Source organism: Lissotriton helveticus, chromosome 1_1 (assembly GCF_964261635.1).
Source record: "Lissotriton helveticus chromosome 1_1, aLisHel1.1, whole genome shotgun sequence".
Taxonomy (NCBI): domain Eukaryota; kingdom Metazoa; phylum Chordata; class Amphibia; order Caudata; family Salamandridae; genus Lissotriton; species Lissotriton helveticus.
The window spans coordinates 90610515-90629454 of NC_136057.1; the positions used below are offsets into that span (position 1 = coordinate 90610515).

Here is an 18940-nt window from a genome sequence, read left to right on the forward strand (position 1 = left end):
ATAGCTATCTAAAGAAGGAAGAAAGATTCATTGACCTTCAAAAGATGCATGTGATATTGTAAAGCTATTGGTCGCATAAACATGATCACAGAGCCAATAATCTTATGCAATCATAGTACTCTCGAATGACTGGGGGACTCAGATGCCGAATTTCCACAGTAATTCCACATATCTCAGAGCCAAATTTCCACAGTAATTCCATATATCTCAGAGCAATCACGATACTTCACCCACCCTCCAGCAGAGTTTCTTTTATCGCTGATATTGCCGATTTGGAGGGAGGAAACAGTGAGGGAAATGTAATAGGAGACATAATGGCAGACACAGCTGAGGCCTTATAATGGGGCCCATATTAGATAAAATAAACATAAGAAAATATATCACCCAATCATGTATACTGTAATACAACTAACCCGGCTTGATATTCAGACCACCTTGTACTGTGCACCTGACCCTACAGACAACACTTAATCTTGAAACCTCTTTGAACTTGTACATTGTTCTACATGATGTAGTATGTTATAATAAAACTGACCCTCTCTGACCTGCAGGCCCCCCAATTCTATGTACATGTACCTACAGACTACAGATATAGACCACTTCTTATCGAAGGCTCTGGGGGGCCGCGGACCTTACCCCAGCCATCCCACCACTACAGACCTGACTTACAGATCACTTGTCCTCTTCACACTGCCTTCCTCTCCTCCTAAGCAGTAGACCCTGACTGACCCAGAAATCCTCCTATATTCTGGGCAATCACACATCACATAGACCCAGACCCATCTCTAAAGTGCTTTAGTGTGCACTAGCAACAAAAAAGGGCAATGTTACTCTTGGTGAATAACACCTCACTTTCATCTCACACTTAGGGGATGGTGAGTATCGTGGAGCTTCGATTGAAATCACAGATTCTGCCACTAATTCCTGTGCCCGGAATGGGGCGTCTCATGCATAGACCAGAATTCATGTCATTTTTCTTGTGCAGAGTCCCAATTCTTAGCCGATCACTGAACGGGAAGGAGAAACTCCTTTGCGAAAATAAAGGCGATACTAGGTACATAACCGCTTCTGGTGTACTCAAGGCCCCGCCCCCAAAGATACCAGTCCACACAACTCAGATTTGGCCCCCCGCAGGCCTTACTAAAAATGTGGCAAGATCCACTTTGGAGATATTTTATGCTACATTCCCTCAGAACTGTACAAGTTACTCGCCATTCTGCATGTTAATTCAGTACGAACCAAATACCTGGGATGGCTTTGAGCAGCAATCCATCTGCGTCTGTATTTCCTTTCTCCAATGGGTCTCTAGCGATAGCTCCATCAGTATCAGGAACATTCTGTGGCAGGAAGGATGAGGATCCAGATGGGCCCTGCGCATCAGCACATGTTGGTTGTAGGTCAGAGTTCTCATATCGGTCCTCAGGATGCAGTGGATCTTGCTTGTAGTTCTGATCGTAGTCCTCAGGACTCGGTGGTTCTAGCTTATAGCCGCGCTCTGGACTGAGTGCCTGAAGGTGCATTGGTTCGTTCTTGCAGTTCTGATGTGGTTCATGTGCATCAGACAGCACCTGCAGGCATGTGTTGAGCTGCAGACTCTGGTCTTCTTGAAATGCTGGTTGTCTGCAGAGGTTTTGCAGTTGACCGTCATCATCAAACCACAACAACTCTTGCTTTAGGAGTACACTTGGTCCCTCCCCATCTGGGAGCACTGGTTGTCTGCAGTGGTTTCGCTGTGGCTCATGTCCCTCGTGAAACAGTGGCTGCATGCAGACGTTCTGTTGTGCGCCCCAACTATCTGCATACAATGGTTCCTTCTTCACGTGCTCCTCTTGTTCCTGTTCAACTGGGAAAACTAGTTGTATGCACTGGTCCAGCTGTAGTTCCTGCCCATCATCAAACACTGGTGGAAGACGAAGGCTTGGCTCACCTGGGGTGACTTGAACATCCGGAGGAGGGCACCTGGAGACAGTACCATCCTGCCGTGGTCCAGGGCCAGCCGGAGACAGAGGTTGGGGGTACTGTCTCTGGTTTGGTTCATGCCCATGAGGAGACAGAGGTTGGAGGCACTGGCTCTGCTTTGGTTCATGCCCATAAGGAGACAGAGGTTGGGGGCACTGGCTCTGCTTTGCTTCATGCCCATGAGGAGACGTAGGTTGAAGACACTGATTCGGCTGTGGATCACGACCAGGTGAAGATGTAGATTGAAGGCATTGGTTCACCTCCTTGGCCCTGACTGAATGATTGATCGGAGGGGACCTGCTGAGAGGACAATCTCTAACCACCACCGGACTGAACCTCTCCAAAGACAATGCCCCATTTTCAAGGTGATCTAGACCCTTTGCTATCCAGATTTGCTCCATAAGCCCAGCGACTCTTGACGGCACGTCCTCTAGGGTATTCTGCAAGTTATCCAGTTTGGCTTCCAACTGCTTCAACATAGATAAAAGGATCATGTTAGGCGGGTTCCCTGATAGGGCTTCTATTTCACAGTCCCTCTGAGCATCAGTTTGGGATCTTGAAGAAGGCACATTATGGATAGGAGAAGAAGGGAGTGCAACTCCTACGGGTTCAGATGAATACTGCACTTCGCCTTTTAGTCTTGGAACCTGCTTTTTCTCCATTTTGAAATTCTGATGTTCAAGTCTTCAGATGTCTGTGAAGGGGAAGAAAATAGAAAAGACAACACATTATCACAGGACAATTAGGTCAAAATACTCCTTCCTGTCTTACCACATGTTGTTTAAGTTTTAAATAAAAATTATTCAGTCCAGCTAATGGCTCGAAAGAACTAAATTGTCTCACGAGCTGGAGAGGATCTACCCTGCTCAAGGCCAGGCTGTCCTCGAGGACATCAGGAGTTACCGTGCTACACATCTAAACCCCGCTCAGTGCTGCCCTTACATGATATGGTGAGATTTCATGCAGGTCCGCTCTGCCCTGCCGGAGAGGACTCCCTATCCAGAGCTGATCTGTTAAGCTTCAAAATTTATCAGTATGACCTCATCAAACCTAACCCTATAATTTAACGGACTTATTATGTTTTTGTAATTCTTTATTTTACCATAATAGATATTCTCTATGAAATTGAGCATTGAGGAATAATAGATTTAAAGTCCCAGATAAAAATACAAATTTGCTGGTCAGAAGCTACCCATGTCACATAATCTCTGCTGATGGGGTCTGTCCCTAAAATGAATCAATTAAAGCCACACACGAAATACTTAGACCCATAAAGAAAGAAGAGGCACTCACGTTTTTGGTAAGAAACATTTTATTCTCAGTTTGTACCTAATTTACTTGTGCCATGTGAGCCCTGCTGAGGAAGGGTGCAGACTATGTGAGGAGTAGGGAATACGGGAAGAATTTGCAGATGTTAAGGAGAGTCTTGTGAATGCTCACAGTCTGCATAGTTTTGCCCCATTGCGTTGTTACGGACGCCAGAGACAAGGGCCTAGGAGTTGAACTGAAACAGCGGCATGATCGGAAAGAAAGTCATGATTGCCTTTGCATCTGGGGCTTTGCTGGAGGCTGAATGTAGACATTCCACTACTGAGAAGGAGGCATTGACCATGCTTTGGGCTCTCAAAATAAACATTCTTGTGGAGTGTAGGAAACTGTAAGTAGAGGATGTTCGACCAGTCCAAACTGGACCCAACCTATGCTGGTGCTACAAGGCGCCTGCTTTCTAGTGTCAAATAAGAGGCAATCCCTTTCAGGCTTTTAATATGATACATGCACAATGACACGACTCACAGGCCTTGCCAGACCGAGAAAGCACTGTTGATCTTTACTTTCAAGCTCTACATATTTTGAGCAAAGAGCGGAAGCGTGCCCATCTCCGAAGGCTAGTAGGCATCAAGGCACTAGTCATTATGACAATTAATAAGCAGAACTTCTGTCTTCTCAGCGTTTCACTTTAGTTTATTGCAACCTAGCCTCTGCTATAGACAGGCATTGTTTGGTGGAATGTGAGGCGCCCTCGCCCCCCTCTGCCCCCGCCCTTCCTCCACTCCCCTCCTCGCCCCCCTCTGCCCCCCTCTGCCTCCCCCTCTATGCCCCTCCCCCTCCCTCCTCAGCCCCCCCTCCCTCTTCTGTCCCCACCCCCCCCCCCCTCCCCCCTCAGTCTCACCCTCTCTCCTCTCTCAGGGTCTCTTCTCTTCTCTTCTCTTCTCTTTCACTGTTGGAAACTCATGATCAGTTTCTCTTCCGGGTCACCCGGGGCAGAGTCGGCAGAAGCAGCAGAGCCGATGGAGCTCTCCTCGGGCCTGAGAGGAGAACAGTGTCCGTGTCACCAGAGGCAGCGTCAGCGGCAGCAGCGGAGGCTGAATGAAACCTCCTCTCAGAAGGAACATTAGCTCCGCCCCGCCCTCTCAGTAATGTCTGCTTCCAGGTCAGCGGGGGCAGAGTCAGTGTCAGTACCGGATGTTGCCGAGCTCTCCTCAGGCTGTTGTGAGTGTGATAGTGTCCGGGTCACGAGGGGCAGAGTCAGCACCTGCAGCGAGCCCCAGCCTCCTACAGAGGAGAGGAGTCCTGAGGGTCTGTCTGTCTGTTTGTCCAGGGGAAGGAGGAGTCCTGAGGGTCTGTCTGTCTGCCCAGTGGAAGGAGGAGCCCTGAGGGTCTGTATGTCTGTCCAGTGGAAGGAGGAGCCCTGAGGGTCTGTCAGAGACACCTCCAAAAGTAATTCACGTCCTCTTGCTATTTGTGAGGAAGACTTCCCACTACTGATAATTTCTACTTTCCATGACCATGGAAGTGCCTTCCCAGTGTATGCCTGTGATTGGAGGGTCTGCCTTTTTGCAGTATTTTCCATGTACTGGTGTTCGGTGCCCTTTTGTAACATGCACACACCACTCTGCCCTTGTAACACACGGCTGCTACCTCTCACATGTCTTTACCTTTGATACTTGCACAAGTGCCACCTTGCCCACGTAACGTTTGTTCCTGAGCCTGAGTGTCTAGCACTTATTGCAGGACTATACCTCTAATTATACTCTGTTTTCTCTTATAACTGCACACTTGTCACTTTCATTTCCTCTTGTGCACTTTTGACTACCTCATGTATTTTGGTTGCTCACAATTTTTACTCAAGTATTTTGTTTGCTCACGATTGTCACTATTACCTTTACTACCTCATGTATTTTGGTTGCTCACAGTTTTTACTACCTCATGTATTTTGTTTGCTCACAATTGTCACTATTACCTTATGTAAGTAACGTATGTTTTTGCAATCTGTTCTTTTGTAATGTTTCTCATTATGTTTCATTTCTGTTCCTAATGTGAAGCGCTCTGACGCCTTCGGGTAAAGTCCGTGCTATATAAGAATGCATAAATAAATAAATAAAAGGAGGAGCCCTAAGGGTCTGTCTGTCCAGGGGAAGAAGGAGTCCTGAGGGTCTGTCTGTCTGTCCATTGGAAGGAGGAGCCCTGAGGGTCTGTCTATCTGTCTGTCCAGGGGGGAGGAGCCCTGAGGGTCTGTCTGTCTGTCCAGTGGAAGGAGGAGCCCTGAGGCTCTGTATGTCTGTCCAGTGGAAGGAGGAGCCCTGAGGGTCTGTCTGTCCAGGGGAAGGAGGAGCCCTGAGGGTCTGTCTGTCTGTCCAGGGGAAGAAGGAGCCCTGAGGGTCTGTCTGTCTGTCTGTCCATTGGAAGGAGGAGCCCTGAGGGTCTGTCTGTCTGTCCGGGGGAAGGGGAGCCCTGAGGGTCTGTCTGTCTGCCTAGGGGAAGGAGGAGCCCTGAGGGTCTGTCTGTCTGTCTGTCTGTCTGTCCCGGGGAAGAAGGAGCCCTGAGCGTCTGTCTGTCTGTCTGTCCAGGGGAAGGAGAAGCCCTGAGGGTCTGTCTGACTGTCCAGGGGAAGGGGGAGCCCTGAGGGTCTGTCTGTCTATCTAGGGGAAGGGGGAGCCTTGATGGTCTGTCTGTCTGTCCAGGAAAAGGAGGAGCCCTGAGGGTCTGTCTGTCTGTCTGTCCAGGGAAAGGAGGAGCCCTGAGGGTCTGTCTGTCTGTCTGTTCAGGGGAAGGCGGAGCCCTGAGGGTCTGTCTGTCCAGGGGAAGGAGGATCCCTGAGGGTCTGTCTGTCTGTCCAGGGAGGAGGAGCTCTGAGGGCCTGTCTGTCTGTCCGGGGGAAGGAGGAGCCCTGAGGGTCTGTCTATCTGTCCAGGGGAAGGAGGAGCCCCCATGGTCTGTCTGTCTGTCTGTCCAGGGAGGAGGAGCTCTGAGGGTCTGTCTGTCTGTCTGTCTGTCTGTCTGTCTGTCTGTCCAGGGAGGAGGAGCCCTGAGGGTCTGTCTAAGGGAAGAAGGAGCCCTGAGGGTCTGTCTGTCTGTCTGTCCGGGGGGGGGGGGGGGAGAGGAGCCCTGAGGGTCAGTCTGTCTGTCCATGGGAAGGAGGAGCCCTGAGGGTCTGTCTGTCTGTGAAGTGGAAGGAGGAGCCCTGAGGGTCTGTCTGTCTGTCCAGGGGAAGGAGGAGCCCTGAGGTTCTGTCTGTCTATCCAGTGGAAGGAGGAGCCCTGAGGGTCTGTCTGCCTGTTCAGAGGAAGGAGGAGCCCTGAGGGTCTGTCTGTCTGTCCAGTGGAGGGAGGAGCCCTGAGGGCCTGTCTGTCTGTTCAGAGGAAGGAGGAGACCTGAGGGTCTGTCTGTCCATTGGAAGGAGGAGCCCTGAGGGTCTGTCTGTCCATTGGAAGGAGGAGCCCTGAGGGTCTGTCCGTCTGTCCAGTGGAAGGAGGAGCCCTGGCTTCAGTTACCTTCAGTTTCAATTGTAGACACTGCAGGGGTAAGTGAGACTCTCACAACCATCGGCAACCTAAGAGGTGTGAATACAGCCTGGGGGTGTACTGACCTCACACCATCATCAGAGGAGGGGGGCAGGTGTACAGACCTCACACCATCATCAGGGGGGAGGGGGAAGGTGTACTGACCTCACACCATCATCAGGGGGGAGGGGGAAGGTGTACTGACCTCACCGCATCATCAGGAGTGCAGGGGGAAGGTGTACTGACCTCACACCATCATCGGAGGGTGCAGGGGGCAGGTGTACTGACCTCACACCATCATCAGGAGTGCAGGGGGCAGGTGTACTGACCTCACACCATCATCAGGGGTTGCAGGGGGCAGTTGTACTGACCTCACACCATCATCAGGGGGGAGGGGAAGGTTTACTGACCTCACACCATCATCAGGGGGGGGGAAGGTGTACTGACCTCACCGTATCATCAGGAGTGCAGGGGGAAGGTGTACTGACCTCACACCATCATCACGGGGTGCAGGGGGCAGGTGTACTGACCTCACACCATCATCAGGGGGTGCAAGGGTCAGGTTTACTGACCTCACACCATCATCAGGGGGGGGGAAGGTGTACTGACCTCACCGTATCATCAGGAGTGCAGGGGGAAGGTGTACTGACCTCACACCATCATCACGGGGTGCAGGGGGAAGGTGTACTGACCTCACACCATCATCAGGGGTACAGCCTGGGGAGTACTGACCTCACACCATCATCTAGTCAGTGCGTTATGGGAAGCCTTGGTCAACGATGACAATTCAAGTTACAATAAATATCTGTTCTCATCTTTACACCTAACCAATGCGGGTGATTTGTGGGACTTGACCTTGTCACATCCTACGTTTTGTCAGGCCATGAATAAAGCAGCAAAAATTAATTTGTTAGTTGAAGATAAAAGTATATTTTCACAGCGAGCCCATGCATGGATGGCAATCCTAACATATGTCACATTGCAACCGGCACCTTACCTTCAGCTAATCCATTCCATCCATCCATTCTGCCCTCCTTAGTCAAATGATGTAATGGACCTATAATCCTCCGCAGCAGGCTATACCGGCCATTAAAGGACCGCTCCATAGTTAAAGGCCTTTGCCTTTGGAGCTGTTAGGCCATATTAAAGATTTAAAATGTTTACAGTAGTCAGAAACATGGTTACTCCTTCAGAGAAATAATCATTATAGTATTTGCTAGAGGATCACATAAAGTATATTAATATTCAGACCAACACAACAACTGCTAAGAAATGGAAAATGGTTCTTCTATAACATCAAATAGCAAATCGACAGAGTCTGTTTAGTTAAAATGAAAGTAAAATTCTGAAGTATAAAATTAGGGGTGGATGTAAACTCCACTCCGCCCGCAGATTTCACGGAGTTTACTGGCACCCTTCCTTACTTTTCAGGTGATTTCAAGACAAGGAGGCCCACTGATGTGTACAAAGCAGGGCGGCTCAGGTCACTGATACTTGCACCATATATATTTTTGCATTTGTAATATATGCTTTCTTAAACTAAGTTATTATATACACCTTGACAACCTAGTCTGAAAGTCTATGAATATAGGAAGGATAATATTGAGTTGAAATCGATTTGGGACACTATGTCTTGGCAAGTCCAAGGTACAGAATCTCTATTTCGTGGATGTTTGATTCTAATTCCTAAAATCCAGTCATTGTAAAGCACGAACTACTCACTCTTACGGGTCTCAAGGTGCTGGTGGACGCCATGGAAACTAAGGGCCCGATGTAAGTGGCCAATTACTGGTCAGTAAACCCGAAATTCGGTACATTTCAGGCATACCGACTGGTATTGAGCCATTTCAGATGTAGGGGATGATTCGGTTAATTACCGAATCGGTATTTACCGATTCTGTATTTACCGAATCATTATTTACCGATTTGGTATTTACCGAATCGGTAAATGGCATGTAGGAAGCACTTTTAAGAGTGCTTATGTGCTTTAAAGATTCGTTATTTACCACCAACTATTAGTTGGTGGTAAATACCGAATACCTTTGAAAATGCAAATCTGTGCATTTTCAACAGTGCCATATGGCAGACATACATGCCTTTAGGGCATGTATGTGTGCCACATATGCACACAAGCACTATTCAAGGGTGCAACAGGGTGTCAATGTGACACCCTGCCACCCTTGAATGTTTCCCTATTTTACCTACTCGGTATTTACCGATTAGGTAATTCACATTCCTTCGTATGGGCCAGATTCGGTAATACTTACTAAATATTTAGCTACACAGCATTTACCGATTCTAGAATACAGAATCGGTAAAATTTGGTATTCTAGAATCGGTAAATGTACTTTACCTACATCTGGCCCTAAGTGAGCTATTGCCCAGAGTCACACGGTGCTGAGCTGATATGTCGCCGGAGCTGGGGATCAAACCGTGAGCCCTGTGTTCCGAAGTCAGCTGCCCTGGGCGCTGCACCACACTTCTCCACCCAGGCAAACTATTTTTCTGAACGACATTGTCCGGCAAACAACTTTTCTTGTGTTGGCAAAAATTAAATACGTGAATACTCCCAGTATTCCATCACTAAAACTCTTCCTGGTTGGCAGTCTTACACAAATTATACTAAAAAACCAATTAAATGGTATTATACAAAGCAGTACCTTTAATTCTTCAATCATGTATCAAGGTGAGTGGTTATTATGGCCGATAGACACAAATGTTGGTCACTCTTGCTTTTTTAAACTCAACATCTGAATTCAAATTAAATAGACCTTCACAAGCCTTACACTCTAACACTGTAACTAACAGCATATACTGTATGTAAATTGTATCAACGGCGGTTAAAACATTACAATTTATCTGCAGTGAAACAACATCTTTCTCTCAAATCCGAAGAATTGGATCTATCTGATTCCCTTTTGGGTCCAAAATCACCACGTTCTAAATGATTGGTTTATGCTGCTTACAATGAACTCTGGAAATTGTTGCAACTGGGGCCTGCAGTACGTTTACGTCAAATTGACCAAGATAATTTAGATATTGCTGTGGTGGACAACATTAATACATTTTCACCTCATATTTATACTTTCGCGAATATTGTATCATCTGTAATTGATATTGTGCAAAATTGAATCATCTTAGATCAATTATGCAATTTACCTGGACATTACAAACACTTAAGAAAGGTGGCGTTCCTTTTTTTCTTTTTTTTTTTTTGCAGAGTTTTATATAGCGCGAACTAGACCCGAACCGAATCAGGTATCAGAGCGCTTTACATAGCACCAGTTATGTTACATGAGGACACATTTTCATTTTAGGCACGGGGAGATTAAGTGATTTGCCCAGAATCACAGGGGGTTTTTGGCTTCGTTACCGAGACTCGAACCCAGATCCCCAGGTCCGAGGTCGAGCGCCTTAGCCGTCAGGCCAACCCCTCTCTTCCTTGGCATTATCTTAACAGTAACGCTTTGTTCTTACCCTTTTATTGATAGAAACACAGCAAACAATGACAATGAAAGAGGCTAGTTACACTATGTTACACATAGAGAAGATTGAACAACTCCCCTTCACTGTAGCGGCAACGCCATTAGCAGTGTTGTTAAAACAAGGGGTTATCTCATTGCCCATCTCAACCTTTCAGTTCAGTGACTGCATGAAACACTTTCCCATTGGTAGATATGAACCCCTTGGGAGCAGCTAAATACATGAGTTATGGTCCTTGCCCTTTACCTGTTGTTGTCAACATGAAAGTAAAAGTGACATTTTCTTACAGGACAGGAATGTGACTCGCGTGTTGGTCATTCCCTTGGAAGTCAACATGTTAAAATTCACGTCGCCTGTAATGTTTTGACCCCCAATTTGGCTTATTATTTAAAAGGAACTCCAGTTCCTGTAATAATTCCCACTATCACTTTGCTTTCAATTGGAAGCTATTTAGTCCTTAATATTTAGGAATGCTGCGGAATGCGGTTGGGTATTCCGTATGTGGTGTCTGTTTCTTAGATAGTCAATAGCTGCAACAATGTCCTGTTTATCCCCCCCAGATGGGAATGTAGATAGCTCTCTATGGCCTTCAATTCCAACTTTGAAAAACAGATTTCAATAAACTAATCAAACTCAAAGCGTTATTGTTTCAGTAAGAGGCGGGTCTCACGTTGGCTTGCGATACCTTTGATTGGCAGGTGGGAAGAACTTCCAGTGAAATACAGCCATTGTTAAATACAAATCTCACCTTATATTTCAGCGAACTGATACGCTAAATATTTAATGTTTCTGATACCACTGGCCACGCACACTTTTAAAAAAAATTTGGGCGCCAGCCTTGTGACATCTTTTTAAACTATTTTGGAGTAACCCCGCTTTTATACATTCTATTTTTTATAGTGTGTTCAGTTGGTTACCACTGCTCCTCATTGTACTTTGCAATTTTTTTTCCTGTTCCTGTTATGCCTCAATGAATGCTTCATTTATGCTCCTGTCAACGCAGGCCTCACTGCAGCTGTACTGTGATCGAATGCTGCAACTTTTTGGAATGTAGACCTCAGCAGTTTTGGATGCCAAGTTCTACTTAACCTTCCACTACACCTATTTCACCTGTGTACAACCTGTGCTTCATTGTGTCAGGTGCCACTTTCAATGGGCCATGGACATCTACCTGGGTATGCCACCACAAGCTGTTGATGGATTCCTTAGTGGCCCATTACAGGACTATTCCTTGGTATGCAACTGATTTATAGCCCTGCATTATGGCTGATGACCGGAGGGGCTTCCTGCGCAACAGCACAGCGTCTTCTGGATCTCAGCATCATCAAAATTAACACAAGTTGTCCTTTGTTGGTCCTACCGACATCTGGCACCAAAGAGCTTGTTTGTTCTTTTGACCTGCTCAATTGGATGGCTGATGTCCCTAAATCGCTGTCTTTCCACTTGGCATCCCAGTTCCTGGGCCCCAACGACATGCTATAACTGGGCACTTTCTTTAAACTAGTTTTTTTTGCCTGGCGGTCATGATAACTAAATGAGAAATTTGTTAGACGCAGGTATTCGAACACTTTGCTTTTGCATACCTGCTGAGTTCTGTCATGATCTTGGATGCTTCTATCCTGATCCAAGGTGAGGGTGTCAAATGTCCCATGCAGGCCCATTGCTGTTTTCCCTATGGTAGCCTAAGCAGACTGGATTCTGCATTGCACACGTTACTATACAAACGCACTTTGCTTTGTGCCACCCTATACTTTCACACTGAATCTGCTGTTGTTTTTGTGCTTTGTCCTTTCCTGGGATCTCGTCTGAACACATTGAACAGGGTCAAACAACAATACCCCTGGTTATTGTTTTCTGGTCAGGCACTAGCACCAAGACAAAACATACAGATGCAGCCGTCTTTTGGGAACACGTACTCTTTGTCATGTAGGTATGCACACACCTGTGAAAGACACATTTGGAGGGAGATTTTCAGAGAGAAGAGAGCGACTACAACCGTGATGTAGAACTTTCATCTGTGCATGATAAGGTACGGAGTCTGCTGCAAACACCCAGAGATCTTCTGATGCGTAATCAGTTTGCGTCGGTGGAAGGAGAGGGGGTTATTTTATCGTGTCAGATATCATGACAGCTCCTTTTATGATTCATGAATTACTTGCTATAATGACCGTATTTGTGTTAGGCTTTTCCTTGCTTATTTCGGCACATGTACTGCGCACTAGAGCACGATAGTTAAAATAAACATTTTGAACCTGTCTTGTGTCTCTGTCAGGATTTACTGCGTACATGTGTGAGAGCGAAAGGGTGTGTCCTGTCACCGCAATTGCTGAGAGTCGGGAGTGTTGAGTTCTGGGGTGTCTAATCACTTGGTCCTCTATGAGTGAGTAGGAGGGCAAGTGAGACATGTCAGCGAGTCTGTCCAGCGCTTATGGGTGCTAAGGTGCTACAATGACGCAGTCCCTGCCTACTAAGGTTCTATGGTCCAAAGCATAGTTCCTCGATGCCTCAGAATCCCTACAACCTTTCTCACAGTAAACGTACCATGCCAAGGAAAGTGCATCTGCTTATCGTCAGCAGTGATCTTATTCCATTTTTTAAGCCACAAACGTATGTAGCCGCGGATTCAGTAACATTTTGTGGGCTGGTGTACTAGCTGGAGGCAAAGTCTCTCCCTCGCAAGTAGTATTCAGAGATGTAGTCAAGTCAAAAAGCTTTTATTCGATATGCAAGATATCTTATAAGCACACATGCAATACAAACATTTTCAATTATACAAAAAGCATCACTTAAAGAAGTCAGTATAAAAAGCACATTTAAAAGGGATAAAAGGACATAGATTGTCCGCTGATAAATTAGCTAAACAGAATTAAATCGCTACTGACAATCTCTTGCAACGAATAAGCCAAAACTGTTTTAAAAATTTTGCAGTTCCACATACAATCAGGGGGGATGTGTCCGTGGTTAGGATACGTAGAGCTGTTAAGTGGCTACGTGTGCCCATATTTCGGCAAAGGGGCTTCAACCAAGTGCCCCTAGGCCTTGCATAATCCGGGCATTCAAACAGTACATGCGCAACGGACTCTATCTTACTTGGGCAACAGGCACAATTCGGGGACTTACGGGCCGTGGAGCTCCAGTTAGATACCAGAGCACCAAGAGGTAGAGAACCAACTCTAAATTTAAAATAAAGGGCACGATCAAGGGGAAGAGTAATTAAATCCAAATAGGGTTCAAATGCCACGATGTCTTTAACAAGTAAAAAGGCGGCAGTAGATTTACAATGGTTCGAGTTTGTAATGAGTTGCTCCGCGACCCATTTCCAGAAAAGGGCCTTTACAACATCTTTCGGCGGAGCTGAACGCGATGACCAGTAGTCTCCCAAACCAATTTTCTCCATCAGGTTTTTGGTATCCCTTAGCCATCTTATCTTTGCCCAACCCCCCAGGCTCATAATTTCCCTCAGGCCGTCAGCATAGGATTTTAACTCCTCGCCCCTCCAGATTCGGGTCCATAAAAGAAGAGGGCGAAGCAGAGCTTGATCCTTAATGCTTCTGCAGCCTGTGTCCAACAGCACAGGTACAGATGGGGTGCTCAGGGGGGTGGCAATGATTGATTTCAGAAGCTTGGTCTCAGCTGTTACCAGAGTGTCCAATCGGGAGTGGCCCCACAATTCAGCCCCGTACAAGGCTGATGTCACTACCTTGGTCTTGTAAATTTCAATTACCGGGGTAAGCGATCTCCTCGGTGAGGCCCGGTACTCCCTCATAAGAGCTCCTCCTACTCTCTTATGGTTAAGGACCATTTTATCTATGTGATTTCCCCAGGACATTCTATCCGTGATCCGAATTCCGAGATAATCGAATTCGGATACTTTTTCTAGGGCAACAGAGTTAAGCATAGGTGGGCGGCCCAATTTCCGTGGGGGGTTTAGGACTAAGTATTTAGTTTTGTCCACGTTTATTATTAGCCCTTTTGCAGCACAAAACTCCTGGAAGCGCGTTAGGAGTTTCTGGAGGCCTTGGGGAGTCTTCGAGATCAAAAGCGTGTCATCCGCAAAAAGCAGGGTGGGGATCCGGACTCCTCCAAGACAGGGGGCGTCGGCTGGTTCTTGTTGGAGATATTCCACCACCCCATTTAGATAAAGTGAGAATAGGGTGGGCGCCAAGACGCAACCCTGTCTTACTCCCCTAGACACCGGTATTTTTTCAGTGACCTCTCCGTTTTTACCCCAACGAACCTGTGCATAGGTATTGGCATGGAGGCTAATGAGGAGGGACAAGATATAATCGGGCAATCCCAGTTTGTAAAGTACCCTCCATAGTTCTTCCCGGGGGACCAGGTCAAAGGCAGTCTTCAGGTCTATAAAGGCCAAGTAAAGACTACCCCTACCTAGATCCACCACCTTCCATCCCAATAGTGCCAACCTAAACACCTGCTCTATTGTCCCCATTCCTGCCCGGAAGCCTGCCTGGAAGTCTGATAGGATTTTATTTTCCTCCACCCAGTGGAGGATCCTTCCGAGAATAGCTTTACCAGCTATCTTTTGGGTGGAGTCTATCAAACTTATTGGGCGGTAGTTCCCCGGGGTTTCCCTACAGCCTTTTTTGTAAATTGGGACCACCACTGCCCCTTTCCAAGATTCTGGTACTGCTCCTCCCATCATGATGTCATTGAGGAGAGCAGCTATCACCCTTCCCCATTCTACGGGATAAGCCTTCATTAAGTCCCCCGGGAGGCCATCTGGGCCCGCTGCCTTGCGGGGAGCTACCCACCCTATGACCCCCTCAATTTCTACAGGGGTGAAGAAATCATAGGACTGAGGTTCAATTACTAGTGAGAAGTTTACCCCCATGTTCATGTCCCCGTCTGGAGGGAGGTATAACGCCCCAAAATGATTTACCCAATTTTGGGGCGGAATATTACAGGGTCTCATAGTTTCAGCGGGTTTATTCCGTGAAGCTATAAGATTCCAGAAAGCCCTTGTGTCCCTACTTTTACTCGCTAAGAGCAGGTCTTCCCAGAACTTATCTTCCCACTCCCTCCTAGCATTTTTAAGGGCTTTATTATAGGTCTTCCTTGCGACCTGAATCTCACTGGGGGATTTAAACTTTACAGCCTCCACTAATTTTGACTTATACGCCCTACATGATTGGGTATACCATCCATCAGCGGGCTTTATAGATCTTTTATTGCCCGGCTTACTAGAGTATGGGGTAAACACATTAGTCAACGCCTCTATCAGGGCGACAAACAGCCCACTCGCTCTGCCCACTCCTTCAATAGGGGACCCAAGGGTTGCCACTGCGAGGTTTAGGAGAGATGAAATTTCCCCTACCCTTGCCTCAGAGAGGACCAATTTCGCCCATTTTATTCTTCTCCCACAAGGGGAGACTTCAGACTCGTCGGGAGGAGCAGGTACCGGGGTAATATATCCCTTTTCTCTAGGGTGCCACCACTGGTCCATTTTTAGGGAAAGCGAATTATGATCGCTTTCAGTCGCAGGGACCACCAGCATGTCCCTTACATGGGGCCATAGGTGTACGTCTATCAACAAATAATCGATCCTCGAGGTGTGCCCTGGTCTATTATAAGTGTGGGCCCCCACCCTGTCCGAATTTGTCCTCCCATTTGCTGCCCGTAAGTTTAATTCGAGACACAAGGAATATAGCTGGAGCGCCACTTCTGACCACCTCCTGATCGGAGAAATTTCCAATACAGGAATCCCCCTTCTAGCATCCTCCTCATCTTGGTCAAGGGCTACGTCCGAGCCCAAGGGCTCGAAAGTACAATTCATATCTCCTGCAACCAAAGTACGCATCTTGTGAGGAGTATTTTTTAGGATGGTCTCAAGAAGAGATATTACAGGAGACTTCCGTCCACCCTTGGTCCCACGAGCATAAACATTATAAATATTTAGGACCAGTCTCCCCCTTTGGTCTGTTAAGGTGATGTTTTGAATATCCGGGCAGCCTGTGGGGAACTCCTCTACTCTACAATCTAGAGAGGCAGCAACCCAGATAAGGAGGCCACCCAAGGGACGCCCTCTCCCTGTTTCCGAGGTTTGAGCGGGGACAGAATGGGAGGAGAATCCCACCCTATGGGCCGGGGCCAAACTCCATGTCTCTTGAAAAATACACACAGAGTGCTCATCAACCCAAGCAGCAAAATCCGGTTGGGCCAACTTTCTTGCAATCCCTGCGACATTCCAGCTGAAAACCTTAAAAGCCAGGTCCGTCACAGCTGGAATGTCTCTGGGTGCAAGAGTATTCTCGTCTATGGGCCTCGCCATGGATATCTTAGGGGAGCAGGGGCCATGGATGCTAGTTTTAGTGGCTAGCGTCCCGCTAGTCAAAAGGATTTGAGAGGGCAATTCTCCTGTTGGGTACGCTCTACTCCCAAGTTCCAGTCAGTTCGAGCTTGGCGCCCACACGTGATTAGCCCTCGTGCCTCCCATTTTCCCTGCCCAGGAAACCTCCCCAATGTGTCCCAGCCCAGGGTAGATTTGGCTTTCTCCAGTTAGTTTTACAACTTGCCTAGGGTAAAAATAAGATAAGTCTACCACTTTAATCCCTGGAGCCCCCATGTTTTTAATAGGAGAACAAATGGAGGGCACTACTCTAGGGTCTTGAAAATTTATAATTATACAGTCCCCTTCCTGTGTTTTTCTCCCCTGCCCTACCCACCCAACTCTACGAACGCTTAAAATAATCCCATCTACGTCCAAGGGAATAGGCTTATATGCCTTCAGCCAGTGGATACACTTGTTCTTAAGTGATTGGTGATTTTCCATCTGGCCTTCCTTTAGAGGGGGGACATTTACCATCACAGCAACAAAAGGTTGACAGTCTGGCGGGAGGTTTACAGGCGGGATCCGACGCACAGGATTTCTGGGGACCAATGGAGTGGGAGCCGGGACTGTAGACTTAACCCTAGATCTGGGAGTTTTCCCTATCACTGGGCCTTGAGTTTTATTACATGTACCAGCCACTTGTGGATCTTCCACTTTGCCTCTGGTTGTCAGTGGCTGCTTTTGTGGGATAGGGTTGGGTTTACTTGCGACATGCACAGGGCATGCTGGAGAGTCCTTACGGTTTAGCCCTACTTTGGGAGGAGGAGAAGTTTTAGAAGATGAAGTTATTATATTATTAGGATCAACCTTCTTTGAACAGTTTAGGGGCTTAGGGTCTCTCTGAGGAGGTGGTTCCTTCCCCTTTGCACCAATGTCCCGGTTTTCACCCACTCTAACTATTTGCTTAATTGTAGTTTTGAGTGAGTGGAGTCCGTCAAGGGTTGATTGCTCTAATTTGTCAATCCTCACCCCCAGGCCCTTAACCTGGGCTAAAAGAGGCCTCAGGAGACTATTTACCTTCTCTAGGATATTTTCAAGCGTTACAGGGTCAGCAAGGGCAGGAACGTTAGTAATATTGACATCTGTGCAAGTCCCCGTAGGGGAGTCCACAGCAGGCCCTTCTATGCCGCCCTCACTCTCTAACAGCCCAGCCTTTGTGATTCTCATACCTTGTCCAGTATGCCTTCTTACTCTTTGGTAAAGTGCGGCCTGCCTAACAAGCCTACCCTTTTTACGTTTTCTTGCCTTTTTACTTTTAGGACTATTGTCCTGCCTAGTTTCGGGAGATTGGATGTTGACAGAAGCACCTTCTGGGACCCCGTCTAATGAGACTAGTGTGGGGGTAGGAGATTCTGGTGAAGAAGGGACACTAATAGCATCACTAAAGGATTTAAATATTACAGTTGGATACAGGGAATTAAGGTCACCATCTTCTACAGAAACAGAGGGGATGGACGTAGCCAGATTTTCCAACCTAGTTATATTTTGCCCTATTTCCTCCAACTGGGGCGTATCTATAGTGTCTATAGTAACACCTGAAGCACCGGGTAGGGGAACAGAGTGAGCCTTCTCACTAGTCGGTGTGAGCGACTGGGCAGCAGCCCCCAATGATGATTGTCTTGAGGGGAGATAGATCTCAGATAGGCGCCGCTCGGACAACGCTATCTCCTTTTCTATCACCGCTGCTACCCTGGTAATGAAGCGGTCCATTGTTCCAATCACAGGGCTCCCAGCAGTAGATCCTCTCTCGCCTTCACTCCTGATGAGTTTGCCAGAGCGGGTAGACATGGTTTGAGGATCGGTACAGGGCCTCACCCAGGCCGTGTGATGCACCGCCTTTGAGGGGCAAGGGACGTGGCCCAGCCCGGCCTCCTACGGCCCCGGACGGCCACAGACGGTCCCGCCCTTGTCCCGGGCTTCTCCCGGCGCGCTCCCGCACGCTCCCGCGTAGCGGCTACTACGCAGGCCAAAGTACACAGGGCCTGTTTGTTGGTTGGCTGATAGGCAGGGGGGCGTGGCCAGCGGGGAGAGCAGCCCAGGTGTCACTGATTGGGCGCGCAGGGGCTCCTGGATACTGGAGTCCCTGCTTGGCACTCGCAACCCCGCTGGTCCCAACGCCTCTCTCGCGCTCCTCCCAGCACTCTCAGCAGCCTGTGCCCAACCGCCTCCTCTGCCTCAGGCGCGCTGCGGGACCCGCGGAGCGGGTCCGGCGAGTTGTTCACGGAAGCCGCCTCCGCCCAGCAGACACACCAGAGCAGGGTGCACGACGTGGATCCTGAGAGCAAAACAGCAAGTAGCAAGGGTCCCAGGTGGGTGAGGGAGGATGCCGATTTTCACTTCCTCGGCGGGGGGGCGTGGCCAGCGGGGA

General features: G+C 47.9%; 1 protein-coding gene across 1 annotated transcript; it reads right to left on the minus strand.

Annotated features, from left to right (window-relative positions):
* Positions 1–1223: 1223 nt before the first annotated feature.
* Positions 1224–4181, minus strand: LOC144758892 (uncharacterized). Its single transcript, XM_078646455.1, has 2 exons — positions 4130–4181; positions 1224–2653 (listed from the first exon to the last, which is right to left on the minus strand). Exon 2 carries the CDS (start codon positions 2619–2621, stop codon positions 1224–1226), a length of 1398 nt encoding a protein of 465 aa, XP_078502581.1. The 5' UTR covers positions 2622–2653; positions 4130–4181.
* Positions 4182–18940: the final 14759 nt, after the last annotated feature.